Source organism: Schistocerca americana, chromosome 2 (genome assembly GCF_021461395.2).
Source record: "Schistocerca americana isolate TAMUIC-IGC-003095 chromosome 2, iqSchAmer2.1, whole genome shotgun sequence".
Lineage (NCBI taxonomy): Eukaryota > Metazoa > Arthropoda > Insecta > Orthoptera > Acrididae > Schistocerca > Schistocerca americana.
The window spans coordinates 788,471,855-788,496,536 of NC_060120.1; the positions used below are offsets into that span (position 1 = coordinate 788,471,855).

The following is a 24,682-nucleotide window of genomic DNA, read 5'->3' on the forward strand; positions in this document are numbered from 1 at the left end:
GATTTCAATTTACCAGATATAGACTGGGACACTCAGATGTTTAGGACGGGTGGAAGGGACAGAGCATCGAGTGACATTATACTGAGTGCACTACCCGAAAATTACCTCGAGCAATTAAACAGAGAACAGACTCGTGGAGATAACATCTTGGACCTACTGATAACAAACAGACCCGAACTTTTCGACTCTGTATGTACCGAACAGGGAATCAGTGATCATAAGGCCGTTGCAGCATCCCTGAATATGGAAGTTAATAGGAATATAAAAAAAGGGAGGAAGGTTTATCTGTTTAGCAAGAGTAATAGAAGGCAGATTTCAGACTACCTAACAGATCAAAATGAAAATTTCTGTTCCGACACTGACAATGTTGAGTGTTTATGGAAAAAGTTCAAGGCAATCGTAAAATGCGTTTTAGACAAGTACGTGCCGAGTAAAACTGTGAGGGACGGGAAAAACCCACCGTGGTACAACAACAAAGTTAGGAAACTACTGCGAAAGCAAAGAGAGCTCCACTCCAAGTTTAAACGCAGCCAAAACCTATCAGACAAACAGAAGCTAAACGATGTCAAAGTTAGCGTAAGGAGGGCTATGCGTGAAGCGTTCATTGAATTCGAAAGTAAAATTCTATGTACCGACTTGACAGAAAATCCTAGGAAGTTCTGGTCTTACGTTAAATCAGTAAGTGGCTCGAAACAGCATATCCAGACACTACGGGATGATGATGGCATTGAAACAGAGGATGACACGCGTAAAGCTGAAATACTAAACACCTTTTTCCAAAGCTGTTTCACAGAGGAAGACCGCACTGCAGTTCCTTCTCTAAATCCTCGCACAAACGAAAAAATGGCTGACATCGAAATAAGTGTCCAAGGAATAGAAAAGCAACTGGAATCACTCAATAGAGGAAAGTCCACTGGACCTGTTGGGATACCAATTCGATTCTACACAGAGTACGCGAAAGAACTTGCCCCCCTTCTAACAGCCGTGTACCGCAAGTCTCTAGAGGAACGGACGGTTCCAAATGATTGGAAAAGAGCACAGATAGTCCCAGTCTTCAAGAAGGGTCATCGAGCAGATGCGCAAAACTATAGACCTATATCTCTGACGTCGATCTCTTGTAGAATTTTAGAACATGTTTTTTGCTCGCGTATCATGTCATTTCTGGAAACCCAGAATCTACTATGTAGGAATCAACATGGATTCCGGAAACAGCGATCATGTGAGACCCAACTCGCTTTATTTGTTCATGAGACCCAGAAAATATTAGATACAGGCTCCCAGGTAGATGCTATTGTTCTTGACTTCCGGAAGGCGTTCGATACAGTTCCGCACTGTCGCCTGATAAACAAAGTAAGAGCCTATGGAATATCAGACCAGCTGTGTGGCTGGATTGAAGAGTTTTTAGCAAACAGAACACAGCATGTTGTTATCAATGGAGAGACGTCAACAGACGTTAAAGTAACCTCTGGCGTGCCACAGGGGAGTGTTATGGGACCATTGCTTTTCACAATATATATAAATGACCTAGTAGATAGTGTCGGAAATTCCATGCGGCTTTTCGCGGATGATGCTGTAGTATACAGAGAAGTTGCAGCATTAGAAAACTGTAGCGAAATGCAGGAAGATCTGCAGCGGATAGGCACTTGGTGCAGGGAGTGGCAACTGACCCTTAACATAGACAAATGTAATGTATTGCGAATACATAGAAAAAAGGATCCTTTATTGTATGATTATATGATAGCGGAACAAACACTGGTAGCAGTTACTTCTGTAAAATATCTGGGAGTCTGCGTGCGGAACGATTTGAAGTGGAATGATCATATAAAATTAATTGTTGGTAAGGCGGGTACCAGGTTGAGATTCATTGGGAGAGTGCTTAGAAAATGTAGTCCATCAACAAAGGAGGTGGCTTACAAAACACTCGTTCGACCTATACTTGAGTATTGCTCATCAGTGTGGGATCCGTACCAGATCGGTCTGACGGAGGAGATAGAGAAGATCCAAAGAAGAGCGGCGCGTTTCGTCACAGGGTTATTTGGTAACCGTGATAGCGTTACGGAGATGTTTAATAAACTCAAATGGCAGACTCCGCAAGAGAGGCGCTCTGCATCACGGTGTAGCTTGCTCGCCAGGTTTCGAGAGGGTGCGTTTCTGGATGAGGTATCGAATATATTGCTTCCCCCTACTTATACCTCCCGAGGAGATCACGAATGTAAAATTAGAGAGATTAGAGCGCGCACGGAGGCTTTCAGACAGTCGTTCTTCCCGCGAACCATACGCGACTGGAACAGGAAAGGGAGGTAATGACAGTGGCACGTAAAGTGCCCTCCGCCACACACCATTGGGTGGCTTGCGGAGTATCAATGTAGATGTAGATGTAGATGTAGATGTAGGGAGAAAAAGCAACTGAAAAATAAGATTCTGCACCCTCTTGACTTTGGGATGGAAAATGGAAGGTATATCCACATGAAATGTGACCACTAATTGAAGCTTTTTACAATATACATAAAATGAAATGTGAAAGGCACTACTAGAATCTCTACAAATCAGTACAGTGCATATGAAAGGGTAATAGGAAGAAAGGTGGTAATGTTCTCACAGAACCCAGATTGGTAAATTTAAACGAACTTTTACTCAAGAAAGACTCTTTAACACTTCTCCTGTCACCATCTTACACGTTAGATAGGGATCATTAGAATAAGATGAGAGAGAGAAGGGTACACACACAGGAATAGAAAGAGCCATTTGTCCATTTCTTGTAAGATTTCTATTTTTCATCAAATGTTATCCAATTATCCTGTGCAGAATGCATTTTTGTTCTACGCTCAAGTGTCTACTTTGCTGTTAACCAATAACAGCTTGTCTTTTAACATGTTTTGAGTTTACTGCCATCTCATTGCAAATCTCTTACATCCAGCAGGTGATCCTCCTCACAGTGAAAACTTGCGAAGATGAAAATGATAGTAACAAATTAATTTCAGTTTTGTACTTGCTTTTTCAAGTCTTTCATAAGAATCTTCATTATTGACACCCCCCCCCCCCCCCCGACGTCAACTTCAGCATTACACTTCCCTTCTCCTTAAACCAAATGTGGCTGAGCTTTTTGGTATTAAGGTACTTACAAACAGAGGTAAACTGCACCACTGGAGTCATACTTAGGATGTATTTCATATTCTGTGCAATGTTATGACCAACAGAGTTATTTTTAACACTCTTGAGTTTCCAATATTATTCTTTCTAATACAAATGATAAGACAGAAAACAATAAAAATTTGCATACCCTTTGTAATATAGGTCATCTTCATAGCCTTTTATAAGTTGCTGGTAAATATATTCATCTGTCACATCTAGCAAACTTTTAAGAATTAGGACAACTGGTGCATAGTAAAGATTTTTTCTTGCACTGAACATCAGCTTTGCTGTTCCATCTGTTACATAATGTAACACATTGTTCTGTGAAGAAAACAGTATTAAGAATTAGTCAACACACCAAATAAAACAGATAATAGCAAATGAAAGAAGTAGCAAAATATTTTGATGTCTGTCTTCGTTGAAAAATGTTCATAAACTGATCACTGAGATAAATACAACTGGAAAGCAACTCCTTTTGGTAAAAATAATTGAAAGGGAGATGTGTTAACATTGCGAACAATAACAATTCACTGGCAAGCCAGAAAACAAAAGATTCAACAGAACAAGCACACATGATTCTAAGCTTCCAAAAGATGTTTCAATAACAATGGAGTCAGATTTAATCAGAAGACAGAGTAATGTATGTGAAATATACAGTGAACAAATATGTACTATGGTACAGGAAGGTTGTATCTGAGAGAAGCAGCACAAATATTCAGTAGATCTTGATAAGATTTCAACATGATGCAGAGATTTGCAACTTGCTTTAAATGTTCTGAAATTTAAAACTGTGCACCTCAAAAGACAAAACAACAGTATCCTATGACTATAATATCAATGAGTCATACGTGGAATCGGCCAACTCATACAAATACCTTGGTATAACACTTTGTATGGATATGAAATGGAATGATCACATAGGTTCAGTCACGGCTTAAGCAAGTGGTAGACTTCAGTTTATTGGTAGAAACCTGAGGAAGTGCAATCAGTCTACAAAATAGATTGCTTACAAATCACTCATGCGACAGCTTCTAGAATATTGCTCAAGTTTGTGAGACCCATACTAGGCAAGATTAACAGGGGATAATGAATGTATACAGAGAAGGGCAGCACAAATGATGACAGGTTCATTTAATCAGTGGGAGAGTGTCACAGAGATATTGAAGGAACTGAACTGGAAGTCTCCTCAAGATAGACAAACTATCTCAAGAAAGTCTATTAACAAAATATCAAGAATCGGCTTTAAGTGATTACTCTAGGAATATACTTCAACCCTCTATGTGTCAATCACATAGGGATCGTGTGGATAAGATTAGAACAATTACTGCATGTGCAGAAACATTGAAATAATCATTCTTCCTGTGCTCCATACATGAATGGAACGGGAAGAAACCCTAGTAACTGGTACAGTGGGACATACACTCTGCCATACACCTCACAGTAGTTTGCAGAGAGTAGACGTAAATTTAGATGTAGATGTAGAAAGGAAGGAAGGAAGGAAAATTAGGATTTAACATTGCATCAACAATGAGATTATTAGAGGAATTCGATAGTAGGAAGAGGAGAAGAAGGAAAAATAGCAGGTGAATACGCACTGGGAGAAGGAATGAAAGAGGAAGCAGTCTTGTAGAATTTTGCACAGAACATAATTTAATCATAACTAATTCTTGGTTTAAGAATCATGAAAAAGGGTTTTATACACGGAAGAGACCTGGAGACACTGGAAGGTCACGGAGTGATTATATAATGATAAGACAGAAATTGTAAGATATTTCCGGGGGCAGATGTGGACTCTGGCCCCAATTTATTGGTTACGAACTGTAGATTAAAACTGAAGAAACTGCAAAAAAGGAGGAATTTAAGAAGATGGGACCTGGATAAACTGAAAGAACCAGAGGTTGTAGATAGTTTCGGCGGGAGCTTTAGGGAATGGTTGATAAGAACAGGGGAAAGGAATACAGTAGAATAAGAATGGGTAGCTTTGAGAGATGAAATAGTGAAGGCAGCAGAGAATCAAATAGGCAAAAAGCCAGGGGCTAGTATAAGTCCTTGCGTAACACGAGATATTGAATTTAATTGATGAAAGGAAAAAAATATAAAAGTGCAGTAAATGGATCAGGCAAAAGGGAGCTACTGATAGGTTGTCCTTCATCTTCCACATTCATTCAGAAGTAAACTGCTATTTACCCACATATTCACTACTTCACCAATGCACTCCATCAAGGAACTTCATGGTTGTCCATTTCTGTACCCCACAAGACATACCTCTTTTTATGGAGGGAAAAAAAAAAATGTTCTCATGCACACAGGCCTGCAACTGTGAGAGGAAAATTTAGACATTTGTTATGACTCCTTTCCAGTAAATGACCTCTCTATGTTCATCTGTCCCCCCTCCCATGAACCATGGGCCATGCCGATGGGAAGGCTCGTGTGCCTCGCGATACAGACAGCCATACCATAGGTGCAACCACAATGAAGGGCAATTTGTTGGGACACCAGACAAACATGAGGTTCCTGAAGAGGGGCAGCAGCCTTTTCAGTAGTTACAGAGGCAACAGTCTGGATGATTGACTGATCTGGCCTTGTAACATCAATCTAAACGGCCCTGTTGTGTTGGTACTGCAAACAGCTGAAAGAAAGGGGAAACTACAGCTGTAAATTTCCCCGAGGGCATGCAGCTCTACTACATGGTTAAGTGATGATGGCATGCTCTTAGGTAAAATATTCCGGAGGTAAAATTGTCTCCCATTCGGATCACCGGGTGGAGACTACTCAGGAGGACATAGTCATCAGGAGAAACGAAACTGGTGTTCTACGGATCATAGTGTGGAATGTCAGATCCCTTAATCGGGCAGGTAGCTAAGAAAATTTAAAACAGAAATGGATAAGTTAGATGTAGTGGGAATTCGTGGAGTTCGGTGCCAGGAGGTACAGGACTTCTGGTCAAGTGAATACAGGATTATACATACAAAACCAGATAGGGGTAATGCAGGAGTAGGTTTAATAATTAATAAAAAAACAGTAACATGGATAAGTTACTATGAACAGCACAGTGAATGCATTATTGCAGCCAATATTGACATGAAGCCCACACCCACCACAGTAGCACAAGTTTATATGCCAACTAGCTCCGCATATGAGGAGGTGATTGAGGAAATGTATGATCAGATAAAAGAAATTATTCAGACAGTTAAGGGAGCTGAAAATCTAATAGTCATGGGGGACTGGAATTCAATAATAGGCAAAGGAAAAGTAGTTGGTAAATATGGACTGGGGGAAAGGAATGAAAGAGGAAGCCATCTCATACAATTTTGCACAGGGCATAATTTACTCACAAATAATACTTGGTTTAATAATCATGAGAGAAGGTTGTATAGGTGCAAGAGACCTGTAGACACCGGAAGATTTCAGATTGGTTATATAAATGGTTCTACAGAGATTTAGGAACCAGATTTTAAATTGCAAGACATTTCCAAGGGCAGATGTGGACTGACCACAATTTATTGGTTATGAACTGTAGATTAAAACTGAAGAAACTGAAAAAAGGTGGAATTTAGGAGTGGGACCTGGATAAACTGAAAGAACCAGAAGTTGTAGACGGTTTCAGGGGGAGCAGTAGGGAATGACTGACAAGAAGAGGGGAAAGGAATACACTAGAAGGGAAATTGGTACCTTTAAGAGATGAAATAATGAAGGCAGCAGAGGAACAAGTAGGCAAAAAGACAGGGGCTCATAGAAATCCTTGTATAATACAAGAGATATTGAATTTAATTGATGAAAGGAAAACACATAGAAGTGCAATAAATGAAGCAAGCAAATGGGAATACAAATGTCTAAAACATGAGATGGCCAGGAAATGCAAAAAGGCTAAGCACAAGAGGCTAGAGGAGAAATGTAAAGATGTTGAAGCACATATCACTAGGGGGAAGATAGATGTAACATACAGGAAAATTAAAGATACCTTTGGAGAAAAGAGAATCACCTGTCTGAATATGAAGAGCTCATATGGAAAACCAGTCCTAAGTACAGAAGGGAAAACAGAAAGGTGGAAGGAGTATACAGAGGATCTATACAAAGGAGATGCACTTGAGGGCAATATTGTGGAAATGGAAGAGGATGTAGCTGAAGATGAGATGGGAGATATGATACTGCGTGAAAAGTTTGACAGAGTATTGAAAAACCTGTCAAAAAAAAAAGGCCCCAGGAATAGAAAATGTTCCATTAGAGCTACTGATAGCCTCAGGAGAGCTAACCACGAGTAAACTCTTCCATCTGGTGAGTGAGATATATGAGGCAGACGAAATACTCTCAGACATCAAGAAGAGTATAATAATTCTAATTCCAAAGAAAGTAGTTACTGGCAGGTGTGAAAATTACTAAAGTATCAGTTTAATAAGTCACAGCTGCAAAATACTAACATGAATTTTTTACAGAAGAATGGAAAAACTAGTAGAAGCCAACTTCGGAGAAGATCAGATTGGATTCTGGAGAAATTTAGGAACAAGCGTGGCAATACTGATTCTATGACTTCTCACAGAAGATAGATTAAGGGAAGACAAACCAACATTTATAACATTTGTAGACTTAGAAAAAGCTTTTGACAATGTTAAATGAAATATTCTCATCAAATTCCAAAGGTGGTAGGGGTAAAATACAGGGAGCGAAAGGCTATTTACAATTTGCACAGAAACCAGGTGACAGTTATGAGTCAAGGGGCACACAAGAGAAGCAGTAGTTGAGAAGGGAGTGAGACAGGATTGAAGCCTATGCCTCATGTTATTTAACCTGTATACTGACCAAGCAGTAAAGGAAACAAATGAAAAATTTGGAGTAGGAATTGAAGTTCAGGGAGAAGAAATAAAATCTTTGAGATTTGCCAATGACACTGTAATTCTCTCAGAGACAGCAAAGGACTTGTAAGAGTAGCTGAACGGCATGGACAGTGTCTTGAAAGGAGGATATAAGATGAACATCAACAAAAGCAAAACGAGGATAATGGAATGTAGTCAAATTATGCTGAGGATTAGGAAATGAGACACTTCAAGTAGGAGATGAGATCTGCGATTTGGGCAACAAAATAACTGACAATAATCGAAGTAGAGACGTTATAAAATGAAGATTGGAAATGGCAAAAAAAAAAGCATTTCTGAAGAAGAGAAATTTGTGCACATCAAGTATAGATTTGTGCCAGGAAATCTTTTCTGAAAGTATTTGTATAATGGACGATAAATAGTTTAGAAAAGATGAGAATACAAGCATTTGAAATGTCATGCTACAGAAGAATGAAGAAGATTAGATGGGAGGTACTGAATAGAATTGGGAGAAGAGAAACTTGTGGCATAACCTGACTGAAAGAAGGGATCGGTTGGTAGAACACATTCTGAGACACCAAGGGATCACCTATTCAGTATTGGAGGGAAGCGTGTGGAAAAAAATCGTAGAGGGAGACCAAGAGATGAATACAGTAAGTAGATTCAGAGGGATGTAAGTTGCAGTGGCCACTCGGAGATGGAAAGGCTTGTACAAGGTAGAGTAGCATGGAGAGCTGCATCAAACCAGTCTTCAGCCAGAAGACCACAACAACTATAACTTGTTTATCTGCGTTTTCTGCACTCCAAATCCCTGTTTCCAAATGAAACCCAATATGACCAAGTCCACTCATTTTCTCCATTTCTCCTCTTGAACTGTTAGTATTAGATGGCATGAGACAAGGATTTGCATGTACCTTTCTCATTCCAACAGGAGCAACAGTCAAGGATTGTCCATATTTTTTCACTATCTAAAAGTGGAGGTTTCCTCTGAAATCTTTACGTCACACTTTATAGAATCCTTCTGTAATGCTTGAAACTCTACAACAGATGTTCTGAAACTGAGGCTGTACTGTACATCGCACGTAGACAGAGCATGGAGGAAAAACAAAATGTGAAGTCACAGGCCAAGGAAAACAAGCAGATGTTTACAAGATTATCAGAACTTTGTCCAAATAGAGAGATGCTGCTACATTTAATGAGATGCTTCCTGCTGCTTTCAACAAGATGAAGAATGACAAAGTGATGTCAGAGCTTGCAACTTACTCCCAGGACAACTAAATAAATGATGTACAGTGCTGGGCAATCTGCCACAGCATACATCCAGGAATAAATATGAACACACACATAGAAAGGATGCACCACACTATAAAATACATATACCTGTAGAAAGCACACGAAACTTCTGGATACGGCAATATTCACTCTATGTCATACACTGAGGAAAACTTTTTGACAGGCCCATTGTACTTATAAAGGCAAAATTGACAAACAAAATGAAAGAAATTCGTTATAGGCCCAAGTCTAGTTCAACTGTGAAAAAGGAAATGATTTTAAAGGAAGATCGGACAGAGAGATGGTGGCGTCCTTATCAAATATGAGTGAAATGCATTTGTCCTTATCAAATATGAGTGAAATGTATTTTGTGCAAGAAAATTACATTCAAAGTCACTGTAAAACAATGTGTAATAAAGGCAAAACATGCATAGACAGGTATTCTTGCATGTGTATAGACTCTAGTATCAGATGGAACGTGTGCAATTATATCCACAGTATATGTAAACTCAAGTGTACGAGCAGCCTTTTTAAACTCTCTGGACTAGAACAATCTAATACCAAGCAGTGAAGAGATTTGTACTGCAAATGAGCATCACACAGTATCGTCCCAAATGAGTGTACCAGGTATGTCCAACAGTTCAATATTGTTGTCACAACAGAAGGACATAACCGTTTTTCAGTTATTTCATCTGGTTAATGACGTAACTACAATACACGAGATTAATATTGTTATTGTTTTTATTCTCTCTACTTCAGGAATCAATCTATCATCTTACTGTGTAAATAACAAAACTCCGCTATTACTTATTTCTTAACCTAATTCCCTCAGCATCAGCTGACCTAAATTTATTACACTCCACAGGCCTTGTTTTACTTTCATTTATGTGCATCTTATAATCTCTTTTCAAGAAACTACCCATTCTTTTCTGATAAGTCTTATTTTATATATATATCTGGTTAAAGAAGAGAAAATTGATTTCCCAAATCTCAGGCACAGAGGCCCCAAAAAATCAGCCTCAAGTATCAGAATTAAAGTCTATACTCACAGGAGCAAAGCACCTACTATTTCTCACAGCATGATACCTACTTATCAGCTTGGTCGTTTTGCTACACCTATAACCAATTCCCACAATAAAGAGAGTTAAAGCATTTCATCTTCACAAAAAATAACTAAAACAGGAATGTCAAATTGTAATTCTATTGCAAAGGTAGTGCACAACAAAAGATTTGAGCTACAAAAAATCACTCTAAACATACCCATATCATAAAGTACTTACTGTGGCTGTTTCATCATCTGCTACACACCGAATCATAACACCAAGATCTGAAAACTGTACACCCCTCTGCTTCCAGCCTGTCCTTGCTACGGTCAAGGGGTAATTTCTACGAGTCATCAAGAGCATTCTTATTAATCGCTCATGACCTTTCACCACAAAATAACCTCCCCATTCTTCTGCATGTTCGCCTCTACTTATCAGCTCTTTTGGTGAAAGGCGAGCTAAATGGCATCTGTCTGACTGGAAAACAAAAAATTATTTTTTAAAGTCTTAAATTATAGAAATTTTTAAAAAAAATACTACACGTCTTGCATATACTTTTTAAAAAACTTAGATTAGTAAATAGAACATTTAGCGCATTTTTTGTGGGTACTGCATAAGTCATCACCTGAAAAACCCACATTTAAAACTACAGGTATATATCACATTTGTAACTGACATATGGAAAAACTAGAAATTAGTAACAATCATGCCCAAATTGAAAAGTATTTCTGTTCTTCATCTTGCAAATGGCTTTGCAGTAGACAAGTAGGAGATCACTGAAGGTAATTTTTAAGAGTTATTTGCTAACCTTCATGACAGTGCAAATGAGATCCAATTGCTATAAATATCTTACTAAGTAGATGTTATGAAGTTTCCATAAAATTTACAATTAATATTTTATGGAACTGCACGCTAAAATATTTGTTGAAATATAATTCGCAACACACTGTTTCTACAACTGTTCTTAAATAAGCAACTATGCTCCTAGAGATTTCAAGTCAACTCTTTCAGATGTATTATTGAAATACTTTATAATACCAAATTATTGGCACTTAACTAGAGGTACAGGCAACAGGAAAGCTTAGTGACATACATCTCAACACTTCCTTCTCTTTCGTGGAACGAAATGTTCAACTGCCTCTACTAGAAGGCAATCTCTTCTTAGATTGTGGCCTATCCACTTTAGTTTCCTGTTTTTCACCGTCAGCAGCAACTCTCCTCAGTACTTCTTCATTCATATCAGTCCAGCTGATTTTCTCCATTCTACGCCATATCCACATTTCACAAGCTTCAATTCTTTTCTCATCCTGCTTTCTCAAAGTCCACGTTTCTGCTCCATACAAAGCCACACTCTATTTTAAGCACTTAACCAGTCGCTTCCTTAATTCCTAGTTTACACAACTAGTTGTGAGTAATCTCTGCTTTTGAAATGCCTCTTTCGACAGAGCCATTCTCTCTTTGATATCTTGTTGTCTTCTTTAATCCAACTTCCCAAATACTTAAATGCTCTTACCTGCTCTATGATTTCTGACCCCAACTTAATTTTCATTTTTCTTTTCTTTAGGCCTATGACCATGCTTTTAATTTTCTTTTTATTAATTTTCATGCTATATGCTGCACAGACTTCATTCACGTCATTTAGCATTTGAGTCGGCATTTCTCGATTTTCTGCATGTCATCTGCATATCTTATAAATTCAATTTTCCGCCCACCTATCCTCACACCTCTTTCCAGTCCTTCCTCCAGATAGGATCTGCAAGAGACAGCAGCCCTGTCTAACACCTCTCCCAATCTTGCTGTCTTCAGAAATCCCATTACCTATTCGTACCCGAGATTTCCGATTAAGGTACAGATTTGTGAACAATCTTCTCTCCTTCCACTTTACTCCCTTCTTTCTCAAGATAACTAACAGCTTATCCCACTGCACTCTATCAAAGGCCTTTTCGAGGTCTATGAAGACAACATAAACTTATTTGCCCTTTTCTATGTATCTTTCGTTGATGGTTCTTAGAAGTCCAGTGGCATCTCATGTTCCCTTTCCCCTTATGAAACCATACTGTTCTTCACCAAGTGTTTCTTCCAGCATTCCATATAGCCTCGTATTCAGAATTCGAAGAACTACTTTTGCTGCCTGCGATATTAAGCTGACTGTCTTGTGGTCTTCATACTTTTTGGGATTTTTAGTCTTTGGGACTGTGACTATTATACCTACCAGAAAGTTTTCTGGCCATTCCCTTTGTCATAGATGTAGTTGCAAAAAGAGGTCAACTTATTTTCACCTGTTTCTTTTAAATAATTCTTTAAGATTTCTGCCGGAATGCCATCTACACCACACGCTTTGTTGTTTTTAAGTTCTCCCAATGTCTTATTTACCTTTGAACCTTGGATAAAATCTCCTTTTTCATCTTCATTTACTGATTCTTCCTTCTCAATCTGCTTCATAGAGTGTTTCAATACATTCTTTCCATCCATTCTGAACAGCATGTGGGTCACTTCCATCTTTCCCTTGTATCTCCATATTTGTTTTGTTCTTCTTTCCCTAAAATACTGTTTCCTTAGCTACCCAGTCCATCTTTTCATAATTGCCCTCTTTCTCCATCGTCTCAATTTATGAGCAGATTTCTCTTGTCCATTTTTCCCTGGCCTGATCAGTTACTCTTCTCAGCTCTTTGTTCAGTCTTCTGTATTGCCTTTTCCCTTCATCAGCGTGTGTTTTTCCATTCTCTCCTTTCTGCCATCTTAAGGTCATGTCATCGGTAACCCATGATTTCCTTCTCCGCTTACACTTCACCATGCCAACATCAATCAAGCATAGCTCCAGATGTGAGGGAGGGGACATGTAAAAGCAGACAAAAATGAGCTATCTCAATGTAAAATATACAATCCTCTGGGTTGCTGGACAGTTCAAAGGACATTTAAGTTCTAGGCTAAGGACTGGTAGGAAATGATAACATGAAAGTTTGGAGCAATTTGAAACAAACTTTGTATATATGATTTATTATGTGGTGAAAATACGATGGGCTAGGTCAACCACAGCACTCCTAGGGATGGGGTGAGGGTAAGGGAGAGAAGTGGCTGAAATGTAAACAAAGCTCTGGAATGGCCGGAGAAAATCCAACAAAATTTAGTACATGTATGGTTCACAATCTAGGAAAAATTACTTTGGGGGTATAAAACTCTAGAACCCTTTGGAGTGGGGTGAGGATGCAAATGTGAAAAGGGTGTCATGGAAAAATAATCAAAAACAAACAATGATAGTGACAAATTAATTACTGTGAAGTGGATTTGCGACTGTCATGCTTCTCCCACTGCATAAGCACATGTTCACCAAAGATTTTATTTATTCTTGCACCTGGAAGGGAAACTAAAAATGACATACACAATCAAGTGTTGTGATCATATCTTATTACAGTAAGTTTTACAAGATTTTGCTTCACAATTTGTACACTGTACTTACATGTTTTTAAAGTATAAACTAATTTTGCTTTTACACTATGGCAGGTTTCATTTCTTTTCGTAAGACAAATTTAGGATAAATAAGTGAATAGGTAATGCTGAGTAATCACCTAATTATCTTTACAACAAGTTCAGGAGAAAACTTGTACGATAGCGTGTTTGTATTTACACTGGGATTCATGCGAAGCTTTTGTGTGATGGTACAACATTTACACGATGTCCCACTCCAAGCTCCCTGATTTCAAAGACACAGGGGAAAAAAACCACAGTAGATACGACAATGAAACATGCACAACATTGTACAACACCTCAAAGAATTAATTTATCATCAATACACCTCTACATGTGAACCATTTGTAGCACGAAGAATATTGAGTCTACATTCAACTTCTTGCCGAGTTCTTTGTAACATTTCCTCTGTTATTCTTGCAATCGAATTAGTGATACAATGCCGCAAGATAGGAACATCATCAACTTTGGTCGCATACACGTGGTCCTTCACAAATCCTCACATGAAGAAATCGAGCAGCATAATGTTGGGTGAATGTGATGGCCAGGTAATGGGTCCTCCACGTCCGATCCAACAATTGGGAAATTTCCTACCCAGGAACTTGCAAACAGCCATTGACCAATGCGGCAGAGCTCCATCTTGTTGGAGAAAGATGTTGGGTTGCAAGTATTGAATCTGAGGGTACACAAACTGCTCCAACATGTCCAGATACACTGACCCATTCACTGTTTGTTCCGCAAAGAAGAATGGGCCAACAATCCTGTCACGCATTAGCCCACACCAGACATTTAGTTTACGGCTATCATGAATATGTTCAATGACAACGTGCAGATTTTCCGAACCCCAAATCCGAACTTTATGCATATCAACCCTTCCTGATAGATGAAAGGTAGCCTCATCTGAAAATAAACATCTTTCCAGGAAATTCATATCAATACGCTGCAGCATATCTGCAGCAAATTGTTGTAAGCATTGTTTTGTTGTTCGGCGTCAGGTGTTACTAAATTTGAACTTTGTAAGCACGCATGCAAAGACGCTGGTGAGCTACACGATGCAATGTTGATCGAGGTACATCAAATTGCCTAGATGCTTGACAAATTGACTTACGTGGGCTTCTGAGAAACGTTTGTCTGATGTCCTCCACTGTCTATTCTGAAACTCTGTAACATACACCGCCAGAATGTTTCAGAACATTTCCCGTCACCAAAAACTTCCTATACCATTCCTAATTGTTTTCACATCAGGTGGATCACATGACAATAATTTCTTTGCAGAGTAATCAGCAATTTTGTTTCTGCAAACCACACTACTGCTTGCACGCACTGATGTGGAGTTGCCATTTTCACTTCATGTGACCATGCTGCACTCTGGCAACGATACCTGGAACTTCTGACATGAGAATATAAATTCTTTGAAATGCTCTACAATGTGGTGCATTGTTCATTGTCACATCTACTGTGGTTTTTCTCTCCTGGATCCTTAAAATCAGGGAGTAGGACACCCTGTATCACAAGTTATATTAGAGTGAACTGGGACTATAGGGAACGTGTGTGTGTGTGTGTGTGTGTGTGTGTGTGTGTGTGTGTGTGTGTGCGCGTGCCCACGCGCGCGCGTAAGGGAAGGATATGAAGTAACACATCCATGTATGTGTTTTTGTCTTTCTCCACCTGCAAAAGATGCAATCAAAGTTTAAAACCTTGGTTTTCACAATCTGATAACTGGCAACATCTTCATGTTAGTGAAACTATAAATTTTTTTAAATTGCATTTTTAGCCCACAGAAAATTCTGGAAGAGGAATCTGAAAGCATTCATCTACTTATTTTCTAAAGAAGAAGAAGAAGAAAGACAAATTACCTTAATCATAATTGGAATATCACCAAAATAAACGTCTGATTCTATACTTGGTTTGCCAGCAACTGAACATATTACTCTGCCTATCATTCTCCCTCTGTAGGTATCCCCTCTCTGTCTACATTCAGTTGGAAATACTTCCAAGTTTTTTGCACCAACGACACCTTGTGGCACAAGAGGAGGAAGAATCTGTATATCCTATAAAGATAAAAACAAAAGTCATAAATAAATCTTACATACCAATGCGTATTTTTGCATTTATTGTACAATTTCAAGTTAATTTCTTTTTTGCTAACCAGTGTATCATTGTTGGAATCACATGGCTTCAAGAAAAAGTTTAGTGTATCTCAAAATCATAAGTTAGATAAAAATCTCAAAATCTTAAGTTAAATAAAATTAAACATATTGCTGATAAATTTTACGCTAGAAGTAACAGTTCTGATCCAACATAAAAATTAAAAGAAACATTTTTTGGAAGAAATGTGTAATACAGCAGTTACTTCTGCTGAAATGTTTAATTTGGTGATGTCGACAAACATTTTATTTTTTAAGTTAATGAGCAAACCATAATGATGAAGGAAATCAGCCCCCAATATACCTTTTGATACATCAACTACAATGAATGGCGATTCAAAATTGCATTTAAGCGCCAAAATTAATGGTTAATAACTTGGAACCATGAGTTTTTGTCTCTAAACATTCAGCCGCTGTTGTGTCTACTGTCTCTAGTTTTCCTGACAAGGCTGAACACATTTTTCAGGCTTACAGCATGTGCCAAATTTAAAATGATTATAGCAGTATTTTCCATTTTTATTTTATTTTGCTCTGCTTCTACTTCTATTTTATGGTCTTTCCCTACTTGGTTTTCAAAGCATTTTAATCTCATTTTCCAATTCTTCAATTCTTAAGAGAAGATCTTGGACGTGTTGTACACGCATGCACTCAAAATGACCATACAGTCACTCTGTATCACATGTACTAAAACCAATTAGGAGGGAAGAGAGCTAAACAAGAAATTAAAACAAAGAGAAAACAAAACACAGAAGAACTAAAAGAAAGAACACAGGGAAATGTGACTGGCTGACCACTTACAAAAATCTAGGGTGAGCCAGCCACCCTTTCACAAATTAAGAACATCTCCCTAAAATCTTGTTAAAAGTGTTGGCCAATTCACAAAACTTTAAAACCCTAACCACATTCATTTGATCATTACATAAAATAGATGGCAGATCCACTAGTCCACTGGTCGGCAAATAAAGTGCAGTCCAACAAAATGTGGTGCACTGTGATCTGCGCGCCACAAGCACCACGCAATGGAGGGTCCTCTCGCTGGAGTAAGAATTCATGTCATAGGGCTGTGGCCTAAGCGAAGATGAATAAGAAGCACTCGTCTTGGCGACTTGGCTGGAAGTACTCCACGGCCGAGTTGTGGGCTTGATGACACGGAGCTTGTTATCAGTCACTGCCAGCCACTCGTCTTCCCATTGACACACAACACGTAATAGCTTGCAGAGGGATAGCACGCTGAAATACCAGAGGATCACAACACACCTCCTTGGCTGCTAAATCCGCCCTTTCATTCCGCACAATTCCAATGTCCCCAGGTACCCAGCAGAAAGACATCTCTTGCCCTAGTTGTTGTAGTTGTACCAGGACATCCTGGATATTCTGGGTTACTGTATCTGCTGGGTACAAACGTTGGAGAGCGTAATGTGAAACTGGGAGAACATCTCATCTGCTCCAGTGCTTGCAAGATCGCATATAATTCTGCGTCTAAGATGGTAAATTCTGGAGACATTCTGACTTTGATGACATGATCCGGGAAAACAACAGAGCAACCAACAGAGTCCCCCTGCTTAGACCCATCTGCAAAAACAGCTACTTGGTTGTGGTACTCCGATAAAATATCAGAGAATATTGCATTAAAAACAGAAACAGCAGTGCTATCTCTCCTACACTGTACCAAATCTAAAATCACTCTGGAGCCTCTCCAGTAACCAGGGCAGCAGATGGTTAAAACACTGGATTTGGGGTCTTACTGGCTCCACACCAAGTGACTCCAGCACACGCTGCACGCAGATCCTAAATGGCGTCGTGGCTCATGGACGGTTGGAAAACAGGCGTTCCAGAGGTGGACGAGCAACAGTATGGTGTGCAGGTGAAGTTGGAGTTGCAAGGAACTTACACCCCTGATGGACCATGAGGAGCTGGTGCCAGAGGGTAAGTGGTGGTTGCACCACCTCAGCACAGGTGCTAGGTATGGGATTGGTCTGATAAGCACCCGTCACCAGCCGAATCCCATCACGATGGACAGTGTCAATGACCTGCAAGTAAGAGGGCCATGCTGACCTATACACTGTGCAACCATAGTCCAGCCGCAAAAGCCCAATAATACTGAAGGAGAGACGCCCTGTCCGGTCCCCAAGAGCTGTGGCTGAGGCACTTGACGTTCATTGCCTTCACGGTTCTGGCTTTTAGGTCTCTTAGGTGTGGTAACCGTGACAATCAGGAGTCAAAAATGAGGCTCAGAAACTGTACTGTGTCTCTAAAATGTAGGATGGTGTCCCCCATATTCAAGACAGGCAAATTAAAAAGACGACAAGAAAGATTAAAATGAACAAACACACACACTAATCTGCACCATTCTCCTGCTCAAATCAATCAGAGAGCGTGTCACCAACTTGGGTCCTAAAAAACTCTCGAGACAGGAAAGACCATATGAAGATGGGGAGGTGGGCACGAAAGCCCCATTGAATGTAGTTGTGCGAGAATACTGTGTCTCCAAGTAGTATCGAATGCCTTACTTATATCTAAGAATATGCTGATACAGTGATGCTTACGGAGGAAAGCCTGCTGAATAGCCACCTCTAGGAGGGTCACATTGTTGACAGTGGACTGAAATCTTCGGAATCCACACTGAGAGAGGCTAAGGAGTTGCCTGGCCTCTAACAACCAGACCAGGTGATGGTAAAAAAATTCGCTCCAGGGTCTTTTCTACACAGCTTGTTGAGGCGATACTCCAATAACTACTGGGACACATGCAGCCCATACTCGATTGAGGAGAGGGATCAGAATGGCCTTCCTCCACAAATTGGGGAAGTTGCCTGTCTGCCATATTAGATTAAAACATTTGAGGAGGAGTTCCCTTTGATGCCTCTGGCAAATGTCAAAGCACGCATTACCAGATTTGGTCGTGACTGGGTGCAGTGTCATGAATCTCAGTCAGTGCCAATTCAAGCTCACATGTGGAGAATGGAGTTGTAGGCCTCAACAGGTCCATTTACTAATAACATTTTACATATTTTTTAAAAACAGTAAGCGAGAAATTCAAGTTAAAAAATTATGTGGAAATTTTGGTACAATTACTTTGCAAATTTCATTATCTAGCCGATCACATCAGTATCACCAATTTGTTGCTCTTTACATTCACTAAGGACTCAATTTAGCTAGATTTTTCAATTTATTTTATTTTCTTATTGCTCAAGACAAGAAACTTTAGTCACAATCACAATGGAATAAAAAACAACTTTTTTTGTTTTATTCCAAAGAATAATAATATTATTATGCCAACATTATTACGGCAAAAACATTAAAAATATGAATAGTAATTTACCATATTCCCACAGTTTCCTTGGTCACTCTTGCAACATGGACTACACTGTTCCCATTTTGATGGAACACTTTCTCTGGGTTTTGCAGCTCAGTTGCAAAGCTTTCCTTTTCACAAATCGCACATGCTCTAAGGGCTAGAGCACTTAGAATCATATGAACTGTGCAAGATGGTGGCAGCCTGATGCACACATGTATAGGTTAGTGTAGGACTACTTCCTATAAATTGCATGGCCTAAAGAATCATCAGCCTCCTTTACTAGGATACCCATAATGCTGCATTTTTTTCTATCTCCTCCTAAATCACTGAAATGATTTCAAAAAAAAATTTGTAACACTCTACTTATAGTCTGAGAAGAAGTACTGCATGGATAAGAGCCACCTGGGGGTAGGGGATAGGGCTTGGCAATCTCTGACATCTAGGTTGCCCTGCTTGACAGACATGGTGTGTGGGTTGCATCAGAATGCATTCCAAGAGCTATTTGAGACCTTAAGCACAGAGAGAGGAGGACTAGGATATGGGTAGTGAGAGGGTGGAGAACAAGGTGAAAGAAAGGTATGGGAGGAGGAGATGGACAGAAAGAGGGGTTTATATCTAAACCACCTCACTGCATTTGACGTATATGGTAATGGGTGCTTGTTCCAGGAGTTTTACTGATCGCACGTACCAGGAGCACTTCTGTGAAAAACAATGTAAAATCAAAGTTCACAACCCACTCATCCTTCTATAGTCATGTCCCTCAAGCAGTGTCACAATATCTGCCGAATTCTTCACATGGTGATTGCAGTATTCCACAAACAATTTTTGAAATATAACTAGATTCTTTTTTTTTATGGTTTCAGGGCGCAAAACTACTACGGTCATTAGTGCCCGGTCTGTGATTTAGGAAAAGGTAAAAAAACCAAATTGGAAACCAGCAGCAATGGAAGCAAAACTCAAAAAAGTGGGGAAACTAAAAACAGAAGGAAAGCTTAAAAAACCACTAAAGATGGGGGGTTGTTTGTCCCCAAAAAGAGCTTCAAATGACTGACGTCATCTCACTGGCGCTAATAAACTCAAGAACGCGATCGGCTGAGCGCATGTCATCTGCTAAAATGGAAGATATATCAGGCAACAGCTGTAGACGGGCGCGTAACAGGGTAAAAGAGGGACACACAAGCAAAAGGTGTCTCACCGTCCACTGCTGAGAGCAGCGGGGACAGAGTGGGGGAGGATCACCACTTAAAAGATGTCGATGGCTAAAAAGACAGTGCCCTATCTGGAGTCTAGTTAAAATTACCTCGTCCCGACAAAGAGTTCAGGAGGAAGAGGTCCAAGCACAGGGAAGAGCTTTCATGTCCTGCAATTTATTATTGGGAAGTGTCGACCAATGTGCATGCCATAAAAGAGCAACACGATGACATAAAACACTCCGTAGATCGGCGAAGGGAATCATGTGAATAGCAGGCTGAAGAAGAGAGACTGCAGCCTTGGCCGCTATATTGGCCGCCTCATTTCCACAGATACCAACACATCCTGGGATCCAGAGGAACACCACAGAGATGCCCCCCAAGTGGAGCAAGTGGAGGCAGTCCTGAATCCAGTGGACCAGAGGGTGGACAGGGTAGAGAGCTAGGAGACTGAGGACAGAGCTGAGCGAATCTGAGCAGATAACATACTGTATCCACTGATGGCGATGGATGTATTGGACAGTCTGGAGAACAGCATAAAGCTCCACGGTAAAAACTGAACACTGGTCAGGAAGCCGAAATCGATATGGGATGTCGCCAACAATACAGGCACTCCCAACACCATACGATGTTTTTGAGCCATCAGTGTAAATAAATGTGGCATCCTTCATTTGTGCGCATAGAGCAGCAAATGCCCGACGATAAATGAGAGAAGGGGTACCATCCTTGGGAAACTGACAAAGGTCACGGAGCAGGCAGGTCCAGGGCTGGAGCCAAGGCAGTGCTGTACCCCAAATTATCAAGAAAGTCTTAGGAAAGTGGAAAGAACGAGAATGTAGCAGTTGACGGAAGCAGACTCCCGATGGTAGTAGGGAGGAAGGGCGGCCTGCATACCCTAAATCCAAGGAGGCGTCGAAAAAAAGTCATGGGCCGGATTAGCAGGCATGGAAGACAGATGGTTAGCACAACGACTCAGAAGGACAGTTCACCGACTGGAGAGCGGAGGTTCAGCAGTCTCAGCATAAAGGCTTTCCACAGGGCTGATGTAAAAAGCTCCAGACACTAAACGTAATCCACGGTTGCGGACAGAGTCAAGACGTTGAAGAATAGACGGCCGAGCAGAGGAGTAAACTATGCTTCCATAGTCCAATTTCGAGCACACTAAGGTGTGATAGAGGCAGAGAAGGATCACTCGGTCCGCTCCCTAGGAGGTACCATTCAGGACACGCAGGGTGTTGACGGATCGCAGAAAGTGAGCCGAAAGATAGGGAACGTGGGAGGACCAGCATAGTTTTCTGTCAAACATAAGACCCAAGAATTTAGCGACGTCCGTGAACTGAAGGTTGACAGGGCCTAGATGTAAGGAAGGCCGAAAAAACTCCGTACGACGGCAAAAATTAACACAAACGGTCTTACTGGGAGAAAATCAGAAGCCGGTTTCGATGCTCCAAGAGTGGAGGCAATCGAGACATCCCTGAAGACGTCGTTCAAGAAGGCTGGTCCATTGAGAGCTGTAGTAGATCGCAAAATCATCCACAAAGAGGGAGCCCGAGACATCAGGAAGGAGACAATCCATAATTGGATTTATGGCAATGGCAAACAATACAACACTTAGCACGGAGCCCTGGGGTACCCTGTTTTCTTGGGAGAAAGTAGTGTTCACCTGTACTTCAAATGTGCGCTCTGCCATAAATTCATGAAGAAAAAGGGGCAGCCAACCTCGAAAGCCCCAAGAGAACAGCATGTGGGGGATGCCTGTCCTCCAACAGGTATTGTATGCTCTCTCCAGATCAAAAAATATTGCTACTGTTTGGCGTTTCCTGAGAAAATTGTTCATGACAGAAGTGGAGAGAGCAACAAGATGGTCAACTGCAGAGCGATGCTTTCTGAAACCGCACTGGGCAGGTGTTAAAAGACTTCATGACTCCAGCCACCAAGCTAAACGCCAATTCACCATACACTCCAAAACCTTACATACACTACTAGTGAGAGAAATGGGGCGATAGCTAGAGGGGAGATGTTTGTCCTTTCCAGGTTTCGGAACAGGAATGACGATAGGTTCCCTCCATCTTCTGGGAAAAGTACTGTCGGTCCAAATTAGATTACAAAGGCGAAGGTGACGGTCATCGAATGTCGCTAGAGATGAAAAAAGTGTCCAATCAGCTTGGGCAAACTTCCAGCGTCTCGGGCGCATATATGGCAGTTGCGGCTGCAATCTAAGGACACATGGAAAGTGGTCACTCGAGTGTGTATCAGCTAGAGCGAACCATTCGAAGTGCCGAGCTGACGGAACAGTACAGACCGAAAGGTCCAAATGAGGGAAATTTGTTGTGGAGGCAGTCAAAAATGTAGGGTCCCCAGTGTTGAGGCACACAAGATCCGCCTGGTGGAAGACGTCTATCAATAGTAGCCGTGTGGACAAGGACGCGGAGATCCCCAAAGCGGGTGGTGGGCATTGATGTCCCCAACCAGCAAATAGGGGGGCGGAAGCTGACCAAGGAGATGAAGGAGATCAGCTCTTGCCATTGGTGTGGACGATGGAATGCATACAGTACAAAGAGAGAAGGTGTATACAGAAAGGGAAAGACGGGCAGCGACAGCTTGGAAGGAACTGTTTAAGGGGATTGGATTATAATGGAAAGTATCATGGAGAAGAATCATGAGTCCTCCACGTGCTGGAGTGCCTTCAACAGAGGGGAGATCAAATCGGACTGACTGAAAATGGGGGAAAACAAAGCAGTTGTGGGGACGCAGCTTTGTTTCTTGAAGACAGAAGACGACCGGCGAGTAGGATCGTAAGAGGATCGACAATTCATCCCAATTGGCTCGAATGCCATGAATATTCCAATGGATAATGGACATAGGGTGGACAGAAAAAGGAAAAATGTGACCAAGGCTGACCTCAACTCAACGACTGCTCAGATCCGGCAACCGAAAGCGTGGAACGGCATTCAGCCGAAGGCAGAAGATCCTGATCCATAGGTTGTTAGGGAGCAGCTCCTGCCACCAGCGATCGGCCAGTTGATCGGCCGCCAGCAGTGCGCCTTGGCGACACAGAAGATGGCTGAGGGCGGTTACCACCAGGTGGTGCTGTAGATGACACACGCCGAGGCGGAGATGGAGAGGAACTGGGTTTCTTATTAGCCTTCTTGGAAACAGGACGTTGAGATGAACGAGGAATTAATGGTTGTGAAGTCAGGGTTTTGCAAAAGATCTTCATGAGTAGGCTCTTTTTTGGAAGTCCGGGTGTCTGATTTTCCTCATCGGACAATCCGTCGAGGGAGCGTGTATAAACGACCCCACGTGATGAATTTAAAGTGTGGTGTGCTTCCGCCTGGACAGGGAAGGTGTGTAGCAGTGAAGTACACAGCAATTTTTGTGCCTGGAGGGCACTGACTGTTTCTAACAACAAGGTGCCATTTCGTAAGTGGGAACAAGACTTTACAGGACCTGCAGTTGCGTCAACACCTTTCTGAATAATGAAAGAGTTGACTGTGGAGAGGTCTCGACCTTCGTCCGACCGAGAAACAACAATGAAATGTGGCAATGATGGAAGAATTGTCCGTGGCTGAGTCTCATTTAACTTTCGCTTGTGAGCAGACATAGTAGATGATGAGGAAACCATTGCGGAAGTATCCCCCATGATTACCAGCGTCTCCGATGGTGCGCTCGTTCCTTGTGGGGGCCCTATCTGAGGGCACTCCCGCCTTAGGTGATTGTTCACACCTCAGGTCACACCTTTCGAGAAACGGATGGAGCACTTTCAGAAGGTATCAGCTAGCTCGGGTAATCACCCCTCCCTGGGCCTGGCCGTTACCAGGGGGTACGTACGTGTCCTACCTGTCTACCCGCGGCGGGGAATTATGCATTACCCCGTCACCGGCTGCGCGTGGGAATGCATGGATCGGCCTTCAGACACGCACAGGGAGGAAAAGAGAGAAAGGGAGGAACAAAGAAAAGGAAAGGAAAGGAAAGAAGAGAGGTCTCAAACACTGCAGCGGAGAAAATGGTAACGAGAAGAGGTAAGGAAAAGAGAAGGACAAAGGAAGGACAAAGACTTGCCAGCAGAGAAAGCGAAGAAGAGAGACTGTTTTACAGTTTTGAGTGTCCGTCTCCGGACTTAGGCACTAAACATACTCCCAGAGGGGGAGAAAGGGAAGGGAAGAGGCGGAGGGGGGGGGGGGGGGGGGATGTGGAAAAGGAAGGTATGCAGCCCGGAAAGGAAGGAGGGCCACACTAGCTCGGGGTCCCGTGCTCGCTACGCATGTATCCACAAAAGAGTTGTGGACCCCCTGGGGGGATATAACTAGATGTTTGGCCAGTCCAT

General features: G+C 41.3%; 1 protein-coding gene across 1 annotated transcript in view; it reads right to left on the bottom strand.

The window, feature by feature from the left end:
* Positions 1–24,682, bottom strand: part of LOC124595230 (DNA-directed RNA polymerase I subunit RPA2) — a 237,958-nt gene that overhangs the window by 193,621 nt on the left and 19,655 nt on the right. The window contains exons 3-5 of the mRNA XM_047133886.1: positions 15,580–15,774; positions 10,496–10,735; positions 3,281–3,453 (exon numbers count right to left, since the gene is read on the bottom strand). Coding sequence (XP_046989842.1) covers positions 3,281–3,453; positions 10,496–10,735; positions 15,580–15,774 — 608 coding nt within the window. The remainder of the gene's footprint in view (positions 1–3,280; positions 3,454–10,495; positions 10,736–15,579; positions 15,775–24,682) is intronic.